Source organism: Crocuta crocuta, unplaced genomic scaffold (assembly GCF_008692635.1).
Source record: "Crocuta crocuta isolate KB4526 unplaced genomic scaffold, BGI_CrCroc_1.0 scaffold452, whole genome shotgun sequence".
NCBI classification, from domain to species: domain Eukaryota; kingdom Metazoa; phylum Chordata; class Mammalia; order Carnivora; family Hyaenidae; genus Crocuta; species Crocuta crocuta.
In genome coordinates, this window is record NW_027528851.1 from 1295475 (window position 1) to 1310297 (window position 14823).

At 38.8% G+C, this 14823-nt stretch overlaps 1 protein-coding gene across 1 annotated transcript in view; it reads right to left on the reverse strand.

The window, feature by feature from the left end:
• The window catches only part of TES (testin LIM domain protein), a 48837-nt gene extending 43061 nt beyond the window's left edge, over positions 1–5776 (reverse strand). The window contains exon 1 of the mRNA XM_077756036.1: positions 5573–5776. Within this exon, the coding sequence (XP_077612162.1) occupies positions 5573–5599 (27 nt within the window). The 5' untranslated portion in view covers positions 5600–5776. The remainder of the gene's footprint in view (positions 1–5572) is intronic.
• Positions 5777–14823: the final 9047 nt, after the last annotated feature.

The following is a 14823-nucleotide window of genomic DNA, read 5'->3' on the forward strand; positions in this document are numbered from 1 at the left end:
AGAAGTGAGAAAGTTGATATACTATAGATCTTTCCATGAACTATAGGTCTTTACATATACTGGTACTTTCTATTTGCTGAATACACTGCGGTAATAGGGTATGTAAAGAATTTATATTCAAATTAGCATGGGGCCAAACTGTATTCCTACTTATAGTTCTCAGAAAAAAAAGGACATATGAAGGAGTTCTCTTTTGCCAAATTATCATTCTCTTTCTACTAAACAGGCCCCTCAGAGTAACCCTTGGTGTTCTCTGATGGTCCATGAAGTTAATGCCATGCTCACAATGCTGGTATAATCCTATAACTCAGGGAGAGCCTCTTGAAATAGTTGATCATTTTGGTGTCTTTCATTGCTTATTTAAAGATCTTCTTGTATCAAGAATGGGAAACTTAAAACAGTGACAACAACAACATTCTTAGCTACCTGATCTGCTGTTCCAGCAGCAATCTGAGCACTTTGCTACTGGGGGACAGAAAGGTTTAGCTTACCATGCTACAGGTAAGGCTTTCTATCACCTCGGGGATTCAGCAAGGAGAACGGACTGTTCTACAGCCATGAGTGCCTCTATACAATTCAAGATGTCACTGAAATCTCAAAGCAGAGAGCCAAATGCAGGGTCACTATTTTTCAAGGACCATATGAAGTAGCTAGGAGGAGAAGCTGCTAGGAGAAGTTGGAAGAATCCTGGGGGATACAGTCCAGAATATTACTGGAGCTTATAAAATTTCTTTGTCCGTAAAAGTCTCCGAGAAGTCCCTTTGCACAATAGTTTTACTTTATTTAGGCTTTGTCTCTGTCCAAAGAAGGTCTATGACAAATTACACTACAGGGCAAACGCACAACATGGATGAAGTATAAATAAAATATAGAAAACCAGTAGGGTAGTAATTTGATTGAAATAGAAACCACTTTTTCCAAATAATTCCTTTAAACAAAAATGTTGAAATGTGTTTTAGGTTATTTTTCTTTTTATATAAGGGTAATTCATTCAGCATATATTTAGCAAATAAGGCAAGGGTATAGAGGATTCAAGGGCTAGAGGGCATGATGCAGGAGCATGGGTTCTGAAGACTGTAGTTCAAGATCATAATTAGGTTTATCTGAAACTGCCAGAACATATCTAAGCCTGTTTGTTTATCCTTAAAATGAGGCTAAGGTGTACTTCATAAGATTGCTTTAAACAGCAAACAAACCTATACAAGTATAAATAGAGTAAATTCATTGCTCAAGAAGAATTCATTGCAATCTAGCTAAGAAGAAAATCATAATCTAAAGGGAGAGGAATGAGTGTCCTGAGAGTTACAGATAACAAGCTTTGGGAATTCAGAAGAAAGATTTTGCATCCAGCTAGGAACAAGAAGAAAGATTTCCTGGAGGATAGTGCATGGTGGGGAGAAGGGGAGTGTCTTGAAGGATGAGTAATATTTAGTATTGTAGATGAGAAAGCGAAGTCAAGGAGTAAAGTGATGGGACACGGTAACAGCCACAGAGAGATGCATCCCCAATTCTACTTCATAGGCTAGCACAGAGGAATAACATCAATAAAAAGCCTGCTACAGTTCTATTCAAACCAATATGCAGGGCAAGTTAGAGAAAGTGACTTTTCATATCCAATTAATGTAATGAATCACACCATGGGTTAGAAGAGATAAAAGCCCAGCTGAGGACCACTTCACTTTCTTCTATACTTGTTCTGAGAGACAGAGGAACTGTCTCTAAGGCAAAGCCCTGGCAGTACCTTGCCCTCCCATTACCCCCAGCTTTGCCAATGATTCTCGCAGCAAGAATGGCTTCAAGCTGAGAATCCAACTGTAGATTTGAACATTCAGGTCACCATTTACTTGCCTTTTCTACTTCAATCAAGGGCCACCTACAAGAAAAGTCTCATTCTAATTCCTAATGGAAATAATCTTTGTGGTTCAGTAGGCTTGCCAACTGCCATCACGTGGTTTTACTATGTTTCTTTGGTGAATGACAGAAGCTTTTAAAACAAGTTTGGATGCTGAGAAGGGGGATTTTTAGTGACCTGTAATTATTAAAGTGCATCTCATCTTTTTTTAAAAAATAAAATTAAAGAAACAAAGAAAAGAGTCCTAGGAAAAATATGTAGGGTGTTAGGAAGGATCAAAAGACAAAGGTTAGAAAGGAGGCGAAAACTGAGTAAGATGTAAAATTAAAAGCCCTGCAGCAATTCCAGGCAGCATAAGGGAAATTATTGGAGTTTCTTTCTCTCTGGTATGTTTTTAAAGGGAAAAAAGTGATTCTCCTGGGAGAGTAACACAGCAAAGAAAGAGGAAAACAGCTGGCTGTGGGCCATGATTTACCATTCACCACAAAATGAGACTCTGTTTCTGCTTCTCAAAGACCATTGTTTTTTCCAAGCAGACACGGGCTCTACTTACACGAAGTCAATTATAATGAAGAGACATAGACATAAGGAAGAGATCTAGACAAATAACTCAGAAGACAGGGCACAGACATAAAAAAGTCAAATTCTACTCTAAGATATTATTAAAACAAAAACTCTGTATAACCAAACAAGCTCCACATCCTAGCAACAGCTCTCCTGCTTCAAACAAAACAAAATATAGCAAAATCTAATTATAAAAACCCTTTGTCTTTGTGATGGTGGGACTGGTAATTAATCCAAATCTGTGCAAATGATGTGGACACCAAGTTCTCCTTTTATAAACCAAGAATCCTATAATAGTATCATCTGCCTAAGTTGTTGTGGAATCAAGACAACCCTCTTTAATTCTTTTTACACAAAATGTTAATGAGAAAAAAAGGTAACATTTTTCATATGCTGGGGGGAAAATTCCTTATGAAATCAACAGTATAAGGGTTTCAGAAGGAAAAAAAACACCACATATTCTAAACCAGATGTCAAATTTAGTTTTATTTAAATGGTTGTGTCTTTGTTCCAACTTCCAACCTGACTTTTTTAAAGGTATGTTCAAACCATTACTTTATTTTGTATACCCAAGCCAAAAAGAAGAGAGACTTAAAAACTAGGTACCAAAACAGGGTGAGAAGGCTCTGCTAGTAGATCAGAGATAATCTTGTAATGTTTCCCTCTTCCAGAATGTTAGAAAACAATTTCCAAAGACAATGCAAGTCTCTTTTTGCGATTATGGCTATAACTATGAATTGTATTCCTAGGATCGCCAAATACTTTGTACTGTGATACTTTTTGTCGAATCCACAGGATATCAAGTCTGTCAAGGGTCCTACAAAGGCACAGAGAGGATATGGCTGGCAGTCAAACTGGACATTTTGGGGTCTTTTAATAGTTTCCATTTTATAAGTTGAGGACTCTTCCCTGAGAATCAGCAGTGATGACAAGGTAGTGAAACAAGGATTTGTTACCATCATGGGATTGTAAGAGCCTTGAATTTATGGGATCCTTTTTTCTTTGGGGTGGAGGAAGGAGAAGAGGAGGATTAGAGAAAAGGATAATATTCTTGGTTGGAAAAACCAAGGAGAAAAGATTACACCACATATCAAAGGGCATTTTTTTTTCATAATCCAAATTTTGAAACTAAGAAAATTGTTTATAAATAATGTCTGGATGTTTTCCTTGCAAGGACACTAATTCATAACTTTGGACTTTCTCCTTCAGAATTACTTCTTCTTTGTCCCAAATAATTTCAAAATCACTTTTAAATGTTAACCTCCCCCTCTTTTAAGTACATTTCCTTTTTCAGAGCACAAGGTATAGAGTTCTCATATACCTCCCTATACCTACCCATCCCCCCCCAAATCCTCCTGCTGTATTAATATCCCACACCAAAGTAGTATCTTTGTTACAAACCAATGAACCTACACTGATGCATCATTATCCCCCAAAGTTCAGAGTTTATATTAGGGTTCACATTTGGTGTTGTTCATTCTATGCATTTTTACAAATACATAATGACATGTATCAACGATGTAAGTGGTGTACAGAATAGTTAACTGCCCTAAAAAAATCCTCTGTGCTTCACCTATTCATCCCTCCCTCCCCAAAAGGATGCTGAGTCTTAAAAAAGTAGTTTTGTATCAATATTTGTAAACACAGTCAAGACCCCCCCCACCATTAACTTAAGTAGCTCTTACCTACTTGAAAAAATAAGCAATGTTCATCAACAGAAGGCTAACTAAGCAGCAAACGAAATGCTTTCCTGGTGGCAAGCGCGATTAACAAAAAAATATTAGCGTCACTTGAAAGCAAAGAATAAGAAACCAAACAGGAAGAGAATAGAATGCAGTCACACTACACTAATAATTTACATTATATTTTCCTGTCCTTATATTCGTTTTCTGAGGGCTGGTTCTAGTCCTAAGTGATCAACTGTTTTTCTACTGCAAGTTTTCATTTTTCAACAGCTTCCTAACCTAATATTTTGCATTTGCCTACGTTTTCAAAAACCCATTTCTGGGCATGAAACAGAATTAATGCTCAATCAAGTCAGGAACTTTGTTTTTAGAAGATGAAATAATAGCAATATTGACAACCACAGTGGGCAAGAGAAGCAAGTTAGGTTCTTCCTCCCTCTCTCTCTGTAGAACTTCCTTCCCTATTTGATAAAGGGCAGCTAGCTTAAATTTACCACAAAGTAAACAGGTTCCAATTCTCTGGAACCAGACCTTTCACAAAGAACGTTACACTAGAATGTGACATCAGCATTCCTTCTGAGTCACATTTGGTGTCCACCCCTTTCTCCCAGGAGACGGTGAAGCTCCCAAATCAGGCAGCAGCCTAGGTAGGGCTGTGGATCTTGAAGCCCCCGGGGCGGCAGAAGGGGCGCGGTGGGGCAGCTAGGCTGGAAATGTCTCCTTACGCTAAATCACTAGTGACAATCCCTCGTTTGGGGCTAGCTGCCAAAATGGAAGAACATTTTCTTTGAGAGATAAAGCACTAAGAGGGGAGCAGTGCTTTGGAAGTCAATAATGAAAAAGAAGAAAGAAGAAGAAGAAGAAGAAGAAGAAGAAGAAGAAGAAGAAGAAGAAGAAGAAGAAAAAGGAAAATCACTTTTCACGTTATCACCAGCCACGGGTACTAAGGATATGCATTAAATGAACTCTCACTTTTGAGAGCCACCCTCAGCGAAGATGGGAGGGGAGGAGGTCTGAACTGTCAAAGTCACATCAGTGCTCCGAAACCACAAAGGCTTAATAAAGTTGAACTTCCTGAGACAGGAAGAAGTGTCACGATCTCGCCCGAACTCGCCCTGCCCTCATCCTTTTTTTTTTTTTTTTTTTTTCCCGTAGGTAGGCACAGGCGTAGCTGAAACATACTAAAGGGAAGTTTCAAATACTTCCAACCGATGGACATGGTTAGATACGGAGAAATGTCCCGCTCCTGCTCTGGCTCTCGCGCCCACTCTCCGTCGCTCCCGGATTTCAGGAGTTAGCGCGGCTGCCAGGCACCCCCGCTGCTGGAGAGACGGGTACCTGGGCCAGCAGTGCGGGAGACCCAGAGCCAGCTCGCGCCGGGCAGCCTGTGCACCCCACCTGCCACCCGCAGCCAGGGGGCGGCACCTGCGCAGGTGAAACCGGCTGCTGCCCGCTGTCGGCGCCCCCCTACCTTCTTCACTTTGGCCTCCAGATCCATGTTTGTGTGTCAAAGGAGGTCCTTCTCCTGTCCGGGATCTCACGCTCAGGATCGCCGGGCCTCCGGCTCCTCTGAGGGTACTGGGAGAGGATCTGCCCGGACTCCAGCGCCGCTACCGGAGCCACTCTCCTCTCGACCGGCGCCGTCTAACTTCCGCCGCCCAGTCCTCCGCAGCCTTCCTGCTGCGGGGACCCGGGAACAAAGAGGCCCAGGCAGCCAATGACAGCTGAGCAGCGCCGGGCGGCGGCCAATCACCGAACGCCGCACGCACCTTCGCTGCCCAAGCCGGTCTCTGGCAAGGTGAGGGGCGGGGCCGCGTTTGGGTAACTCCGACCGGTCTCTGTGGGTGCACGTAGCTGATGCAGATTCTCTAGCAAAGAAATTGGGGACCACCCAACCCCTATCCGAAGATGAGGAAGACCTCTTTCCAGTCTGGCAGCTTGCACCTGTGTTTGCCTGAGACCTTAGATATGTGTCCTGGGGCGTCCTTATCTCACTGTTAGCTTCTTGGTTTATTTTCGGGGCAAAGAGAAGAGACAGTGGGGACTTTTAGGGATTCCTGTGATGGGCTTGCACCCTAGTTTCACTATTGAGTTGTAGAGGTGGCCAGGTCTCAAATGCTATTGTCCATAACTCCAAGCACTGGCAAAGAACTTCATCTCACAGCCCTGATCTATAATCTATATAGGTTTCGCTAGCATTCAGTTCAATTGTTCAAAAACAAGGATGATGTGAATCACTTCAAAGACAGTTGTGTCATTCCTTTGGAAGTGTAGGCTTGCCCTTTGTCCCTGCTACCTGAAATGATGTGAGGCTGCTCCTGTTCTCATGCCTTGATGAAGTTACATAGGCTTAGCAAACAGCACTAGAGCAGCAGAGCTATTTCATGGCCTCATTCTGGAGTGATCACAATGAATGCCGTCGGATTTCTGGGTCTGGAAGGGAGCCTAGGGATTACTGAGTCTAGCTTTCTAATTTTTCTAGGAACTGAGGACCACAGAGGTGTAAGGATCTGCCCAATTTCTTTCTTGGAGGCAGGGCTAGTGCTCATGAGTCTAAGGGATGCCTCCAACATGTTTGGAAACATAAACACAGTATGCTAAGCAAAAGACAGGAGCCCACTTCTTTTTCAGTTTGTGGTAATGACAAAAAAACTATAATGTGCAGCCAAAAGGTGACCTAATCAAGCATTATTAAAAAAATTTTTTTCCCTAATGTAGATATCTGGATATAGATCTCTCTTCCTTTGCCTCCAAAAATTTGGTATAGGAAACACCCAAAACTCATTTTAGCCACCACGCTCAACCGTTTGCTTACTTGGCTATTTGTTAACATTGTTCAACAGAGCATTGATTTATAATGTGCATGTTTTTCTTATCCTATTAATAAACTAAATGACCAAACTGGAATGACCAAAATGGTTTGTGAATTTTTTCATTCTAACTCAGTTGAAGTAAAACTTTTTCATCCCATTTTCCCAAACCATCCTAACATATTTAGGCCTTTACAAAGTTTACTGGGTATAAGCTCCCTGAACATGATGCTTAGCAATGACAAAGCAATTTGGTCTCTTTCAGGGAGCTTGACAGATGGAAAATGTCCAATAAAACAGTTTAAATAAGACATTAAACAAATGTCATGACATAAGCCCATTTGGGTCTTATTTGGTGAGATTTAGGAGATGACATTAAGAAAAGATATGGAGACTTCTTTTTTTGACCCATCAAATTCTATTTTCTCCCTCTTTTTCTTCCCAATCCTCCAGCATCATTTTGTGTTTGTATCATTAGCAAGGATGGAAGTTGATTTCCATCTGGAATCCACTGTGCCAATATTATAGAAGATAAAATTGAAGTTGATAAGCTTTAATTTAGGAGGATTAGATTGTGAGTCCTTATTTAGCAATTCAAGTGTTAAGCTAGAGAGATATTAAAGGGTTAGAACTGGCAATGTTTACTAGATATAATTGACAGAGAAATGAGTAGAAGGCAGCACACATGTTTCTGGTTTCATCACTTATGTAGATGTTTCAGGAAAAGATAAAATGTAGGATGATTGGCAGGATTTTGTTTAGTTGAACTTTCTTTTAAGGGTGGAGCATAAATGTTCTGTTCTGAATATATTGGGTTTGAATTTGGAATATGGAAGTGAAGTATCCAAGGAGAAATGTTGGAGATAAGAGCTGGGCTGAAATAGTGATTTAGAACTCAACATCCTGTGTAGTTAAATATCTGAAAGCCATGAATAGAGTAAGATCAGAATGAGAGACTGCAAAATAAAAGACAGTATCAATAAGTACAATTGAGCAAAGCTGAGCAAGAGAATCATAGAAAGGAGATGAGAGCCAGTTAGAATGTAAGAAAAAAAGTTTTTTCAAGTAGAGTTCCAGCAACCAAGATAGGAAATTCAAGAAGAAATTAGTCAACAACGTCAAATTGTAGAGAAAGGATGAATCTGCATTGGATTTAACAAAAAGGAAATCATTGGTAAACTTGGGAAATGCTAGCATATCCCACTTGAAATAGGATAAGGACCAAAATAAAGCAATAGCAATGGGTATGGAGAATTGGAAGGAATAATCAATGATACTAAGGAGGTAGAAAATATTGGAATTGATTGGTTTGTAAAGAGGGAAGATAAAAAGTCCAGAATGACTCTTAGGAATCTATTTTAGGTGAATGGTATGGTGGATATAACTCACTCCATAAGGTAAGAAACAGAAGAGAAGGAAGATTGAAAAGGTAATGGGTTTAGCTTTGAATGTGTTGATTTTTCTTTTTAAAAAAAATTTTTTTGTTTTATTTATTTTTGAGACAGAGAGAGAGCATGAGTCGGGGGAGGGGCAGAGTGAGAGGGAGACACAGAATCTGAAACAGGCTCCAAGCTCTGAGCTGTCAGAACAGAACCCGATGCAGGGGTTCCAACCCACAAACTGTGTGATCATGACCTGAGCCAAAGTTGGACGCCTAACCAAATGAGCCACCCAGCACCCCTGAATGTGTTGAGTTTTCGAGGGCAGTTGGATTGAGTCTGGTGGTCCAAAGAAGGATGTGGGCTACAGATCCAGATGGCTGATCATAAATACACAGGCACACACACATACATATACATATATACACATATGCCTATAAACAAGCACAGACACTCTAGAAACACTAGGGAAGGAGTTTTCTACACAACTGCAGTAAACTTTCTAGATAGATGATTATACCTATCTCCTCAATTAATGTTGTCCCAGAAGTCCTCTTTAGAAATGTTAATTATCTGTTAACACATGTTAGAAGAACTGTGCTCCTGAGATAGCTATTATTGCTCATTAGCAGCTCGTGTAGGATTACACATTGTTCTATAGGGATATACCAACATTTCTCAGAGCAAACTATTCCTTGTAGAATTTTTTTTTACATTGACCAAACATTGGGCATTAGCTAACTTAGTAATGGATAACCCATATGATAGATTTATTATAGGTTCTACATGATATTACTTAAAAATTTTTGTAATAGTGAACAATGATTATGTTATGAGAACAAAATAAAATGTAAGATTATATATACATTATGCTCACAGCTATGAAAAAATACCTTGCACAGAAAAGAAACATGAAGAAAATGCACTAAAATGTCAGTAGTGTTTGTAGTTGATTGGTGGGTCCATGGGGATTTTTTTCCTTCCTTCCTTAAAAACAAGCAACAATGAATTATAAAGATCAAATTCAATACAACGTTAGCATAAGAAAAAAAGAGAAAATGAAGCAGAATAACTTCCCAGTTGATAATGAGAGAATATCAGAAAAATGTGTCCACAAAACAGAACACGACTGTATGCTATTATTTTAAAACAAAGTAAAAGCCATTAATAAGTTAACATGTCAGGAGAGAGCCATACAAAGGAGAATTAGAAAAACTCAGAAGAGACTCAGAAAGGAATTAGAAATGAAGAAAATAATATTACATAAAGACTAAGCAGAAAAGAATACAAGGGCAAAACTGATGATGCCTGAGAAAAATAGGTAAAAAAGAAGATATTTCTAAAAAATCAAAAGGAAATGAAGGAAAAAAGAGAAAATATTCCAGAGACAGTAACAAACATTGCAAGTAGGATAAAACAATGGAGCATATGAATCGGATGAGTTCCTGAACAAGAAAACCAAGTCAAAGAAACAAACAAATACTAAAAACTGTAATCAGGAAAACTTTCCTGAATTAAAAAATAGATATTTGAAACTACATACTGAAAAATCATACTTTACTTCTGAATTAACTCAAAATAACTGAAAACTAAGACATATTTTAGTAAATTACCAGACTTTGAAGAATAATGAGAAAAAAGTCCTTGGGATATCTAGGTTTAAAAAGAACATGACTTATAAGGAGAATAAAATTATATTATCATCAGAATTCTTCTATAGATATCTAGATATCTAGATCAGAAGAAAGAGTAATATATTAAAGATATTCCAGAAAGATAGTATGAGCCAAGGATTTTATATGAAGTGACTTTCAAATTTAAATATCACAAACTTATTAACATAGAACCTAGGAAATATCGTTCTCATGAACCCTTCCTGAGGAATCTTCACAGGGCTATTTTCTCTGTGTGTGTGTGTCTGAACCTCCCTCTTCTTTCTCTTATGAAGAGACCAGTCATTGGATTTAAGACCCACCTTGATCAAATGTGACTTCATGTTAACTAATTATAGATGCAAAAATCCTATTTCCAAATAAATCACATTCTGAGGCTTCAGGTGGATATGAATTTTGGAAGGACACTATTTGATCTAATAAGGTGAGGGGAACAAAAGCAACATGGCCACAATAACACTTATATTCATAAAACAAACAAACCTATCTATTGCCATTGTTCCACAGCAAACACTATTCCTGCAGAATTGGGAATATGACAATTAATTTTATTGTTAGTAACTTTAACTTTACTTCCATTTTAGATACACTTGATTACTACTTATGGGATGCTCTTCCTTATCCATTGTCCCCTAGTGTGAAATTCTTGAAAGACATTGTTTGCGATATTCTTGCCGGAGAGCTGTCCTGCCATAAGAGTGCCTTTTTGGAGGATTGGGGTGTTTGGGACAACTCAAGGGAAAAAGTGATAGGGCACTTATTTCAGGGGAACTTTAAATCAGTATTTCTCAATCAGGATACCAATGACATTTAGGGCCAGATAATTCTTTGTTTTAGGAGGCTGTCTTGTGTATTGCAGAATGTTTAAGAGTATTCCAGGTCTTGACCTACTAGATGCTATTATCACCCTTCCCCAGATGTGACGACCAAAACTGTCTCCAGACATTGCCAAATGTCTTATGTGGAGCTAAATCATTCTCAGTTGAGAACCACTGCTTTCAATGATTCCAGAAATCTATCGTTTACTGTTGTACAACAAGCCACCCCAAACCTTACTGGCTTCAAACAATAAAAAAACATTTATTTTGTTTACACATCTACAGTTTGAGCAGGAAAGGCAAGGATCCTTTGTCTCTGCTGCATACAACCTCAGCTGAGATGGCCGAACTGGAGCACTGCAAGATGGCTTCACACAACTAGTGTGTTGGTGCTGGCTATCAGCTGGGAACTCAAGGACATTTGTGGCCCAGTTCCTCTTTAGCTAGGCTTCTCTTAGCTGCTTGGACTTATTTACAATATGTTGGCTGGGTTTCAAAAACTCATGTGTGGAATCTAAAAAAGCAAAATAAATGAATAAACAAGCAAAAGGAAGAATCAGAACAATAAATACAGAGGGAAGGAGGATGGATGATGGGCAGAATGGGTGAAGGGAGTGGGAGATGCAGGCTTCCAGTTATGGAATGAATAAGTCATGGATATAAAAGATACAGCATAGGGAATGTAGTCAGTGGTATTGTAATACTGTTGTATAATGACAGGTGGTACCTACCTACAGGTGAGCACAGCATAATATATAAAAAGATTGAATCACTTTATTGTATATCTGAAACTAATATAATGCTCTTTGTCAACCATACTGAAATTAAAAAATTAAAAATAAATCAACAGCAACAACAGCCAACAACAACAACAAAAGCAAGTGTTCTAAGAGACTGAGGTGGAATTTATGGTGTTTTTATGATCTGGCTTGTAAAGTCATACAGTGTCATTTCCATCATGTTCTATTGTTTGAGATAGTCACAAAGATCTGCCTTTAGTTTAATGGCAGGAGACATAGACCTCACCTTGATAAGAGGAGTGTTAAAATCACAATTTAAGAAGAGTACACAAGATGGGAAATAATGTTGCAAGCTTTGGAAAATATAATCTTCTACCAACTGCCCTATTGTCACAAAAATTCACATCCCTTCCACATTCCAAATATAATTATTTCACCATCTAAGGTCTTCAAGGCTCCTCAGTTCAAAGTTTAGTATCTGTCACCTAAATCAAGTCCAGGTGTGGATGATGCTCCATAGGTGTGGTTAAATGATTATAGCTCTTTGAATACTATTCTTCTTGATCTGAAAGACTCTGGATTACAGAAACAAGTTATCTATATCTCACACAAATGCAATATATAATTGGGCAGTCCTAGAATATATGCTATAGATAATTCTTCTCAAAAATGGGTAAAACAGAAAGCACACAGACAGGCACCGTTCCATAGCAATTCTGAAATTCAGCTAGTTATGTGTTGTTACTTTCTTGATTAGGACTCATTTCTACTCCTTATTCTTCACAGATCTTGGCTCTACCCTCTGAGATCTTGGTTCTGCTCTCTGAATCATTCTTCCTTTTCCATTAAAACTAATTCATGTTTGCATCTGTGTCATTTTCGCAGCCTGCTTACTACATGGAAAAGTTGGAAGTCCAAACTCCTCTTAGCATTTTGTACTCACTCTGTCCCTTTCAGCCAAGGCTTTTACAATTACTTGAAAACCAAGGCTTTAAAGATTCTCTCCCAGCATCCAGTTAGAGTCATGTTATTTTTGGAATGTGCAGGGCTTGAAGAAGCCAGGTCTGTTGGGTTACCCCTCTACTGAGCACAAGGCTAGTTCAGAGAGATGTCATGCATTTCTACTTTGCTCTTCCTATCTTAGAATTCAGCTACCATGCTGTGAGGAAGTTCAAACTGGCCCCTGCAGAAACACATGGACAGCACATACATAGATATTCTTAATAATAGTTCTGCTCTAAGCTATCATCAACCACACACAGTGAAGACATTTCCAGAGGGTTTTGACTGAGCCATTTTGTAACTCCCAACCTTCAAGACTTCCAGCTAAAGTCCCAGGTCTCATGGAACAAGACTCTCCCATTATGAACTGTCCAAATTCCTGGCCCACACAATTTCTAAACCTACTAAAATGACTGTTTTATGGTGTGTTGTGAAACAACAAATACTACAACTGCTTTTGACTGGGGTGCTGCCAAAAAATCATCAACAACAACAAACAATAAAAACCTAAACTATGAGGCATTGGCTTTAGGAAGAAGTGAGAAGAAACTCAAAGGGACTTGAGGATACTAGTTGAAAATCTAATGGGCTTCTAGGAGACAGTAGAAATTGAAGGACTCTGAGGAGGTCATCGGCAAGAGGTTAAAGAAAAGTTTGCAAATATTACTAGAAGCTGAAGAAGAGGGAGCAATTGTTAAGTAGTAACAATTTGCCAAAACCGCTGTCTGAAGTAATGCAGAAAATAGAAAATACCTAGAACTTGATGACTGTAGAATATTGAAAGTGCCACCTGGGTTGTTGTTTTGTTTTGTTTTGTTTTGTTTTGTTTTACTGCTCAGGATAAAATGTGAGAGGAGAGATTAGCTAAAGAAGACACTGTTACTTTAAAAATGACTAGTACTTTCTGGGTTGAAAAGTAAAACTGTTTCTTGTATTCAGCATTTCCATATGGCAAATGATTTGTAAATTAAGAGAAGACTTCTAGAAAAAAGATCAAATCCACAGTGGTGTGTAGGAGACTTTGTTAAGACCCTGGTGGAGTGACTCATATATAACCTATTACAGAAGAAGGCCCCCTGAGGATCTTCAGATTATGCTTCATAAATATTCTGTTTCATCATGTCTGGAGCTTTTACTGGAAGACCTGAAACTCAGGGTGGCTCAATGGTTGAGAACTACAGTCATCTGAAGTTACCTTCATCTGTCTGGTTGGTGATGGCCGTTGACCAGGACTATCAGCAGGAACATCTACAAATGGCTTCTCTATGTATTTTTTCAGCATAGGTTAGTTTGAAAGGCTTCATATATGATATCTGGGTTTCAAGAATAAATATCCAAAGAACAAGATGGAAGAGAATAGAATTTTCTGGAGTAGCCTCATTAGTCTCATGACATAACTATGATTACATTCTGTTGGTTAAGGTAGTCACAAAGGTCCACTCAGGATTAAGGGGACATAGACCTCACTATGCAATAGGAAGAATGTCAATATCACATAGTAAGAAAGTAGTGTGGAAGATATTTTTGTGGCCATCTTTGGAAATACAATCTGCTATATTTGTCATGTAAAATCTTTATATCTGTAGCCTATAGGCACAGATTTTAATCTTTAGTAATCAGTTTGAGTCTTTACCTGCTCTATCCTCAATTTAATTGCCTGTTCCAGGCCACTGTCTTAGAAGAACTGGAGATAATAAAACCTTCACCCTGTTGCTGGGCTGATTCCAGGTTACTGTATTTTGAAATGATTATTTGGGGGATGCCTGGGTGTAACAGTACGTTAAGTGTCCAACCCTTGATCTTGGCTCAAGTCTTGATCTCATGATTCGTGGGTTTGAGGCCTGCATTGGGCTCTGTGCTGAATGTGTGGAACCTGCTTTCGATTCTGTCTCTCCTTCTCTCTGCCCATTCTCCACTTGTTCTCCCCTCCCCATATAAATACATAAACTTAAAAAATTAAAAAGAAAAAAATGCAGGGAGTATACAGCAAATCATTTGGAGAATCATGGGAGATTAAATCTTCCCCATTTCTCTGACTCCTCTAAAAGCACCACTCCAAGCCAACAAACTACATTTAGTAAAAGACAAAATGTTCAGTCTTCATAATCAGCAAAATATGATTTTTTGACCTTCTACTACATTAGATTTCTGGCCACTGGTGGAAAGGGCTTCTCTTAACAAAACTGTTGCTTGATCCCAATGGACCTTTTTCCTATCAGATGAGCCAGCTTGAATCCTAGCTTATTTCTGTCTTGTAATTTATTGGAGGCTGTAAGAAGTCACCAACACCCTCCAATACC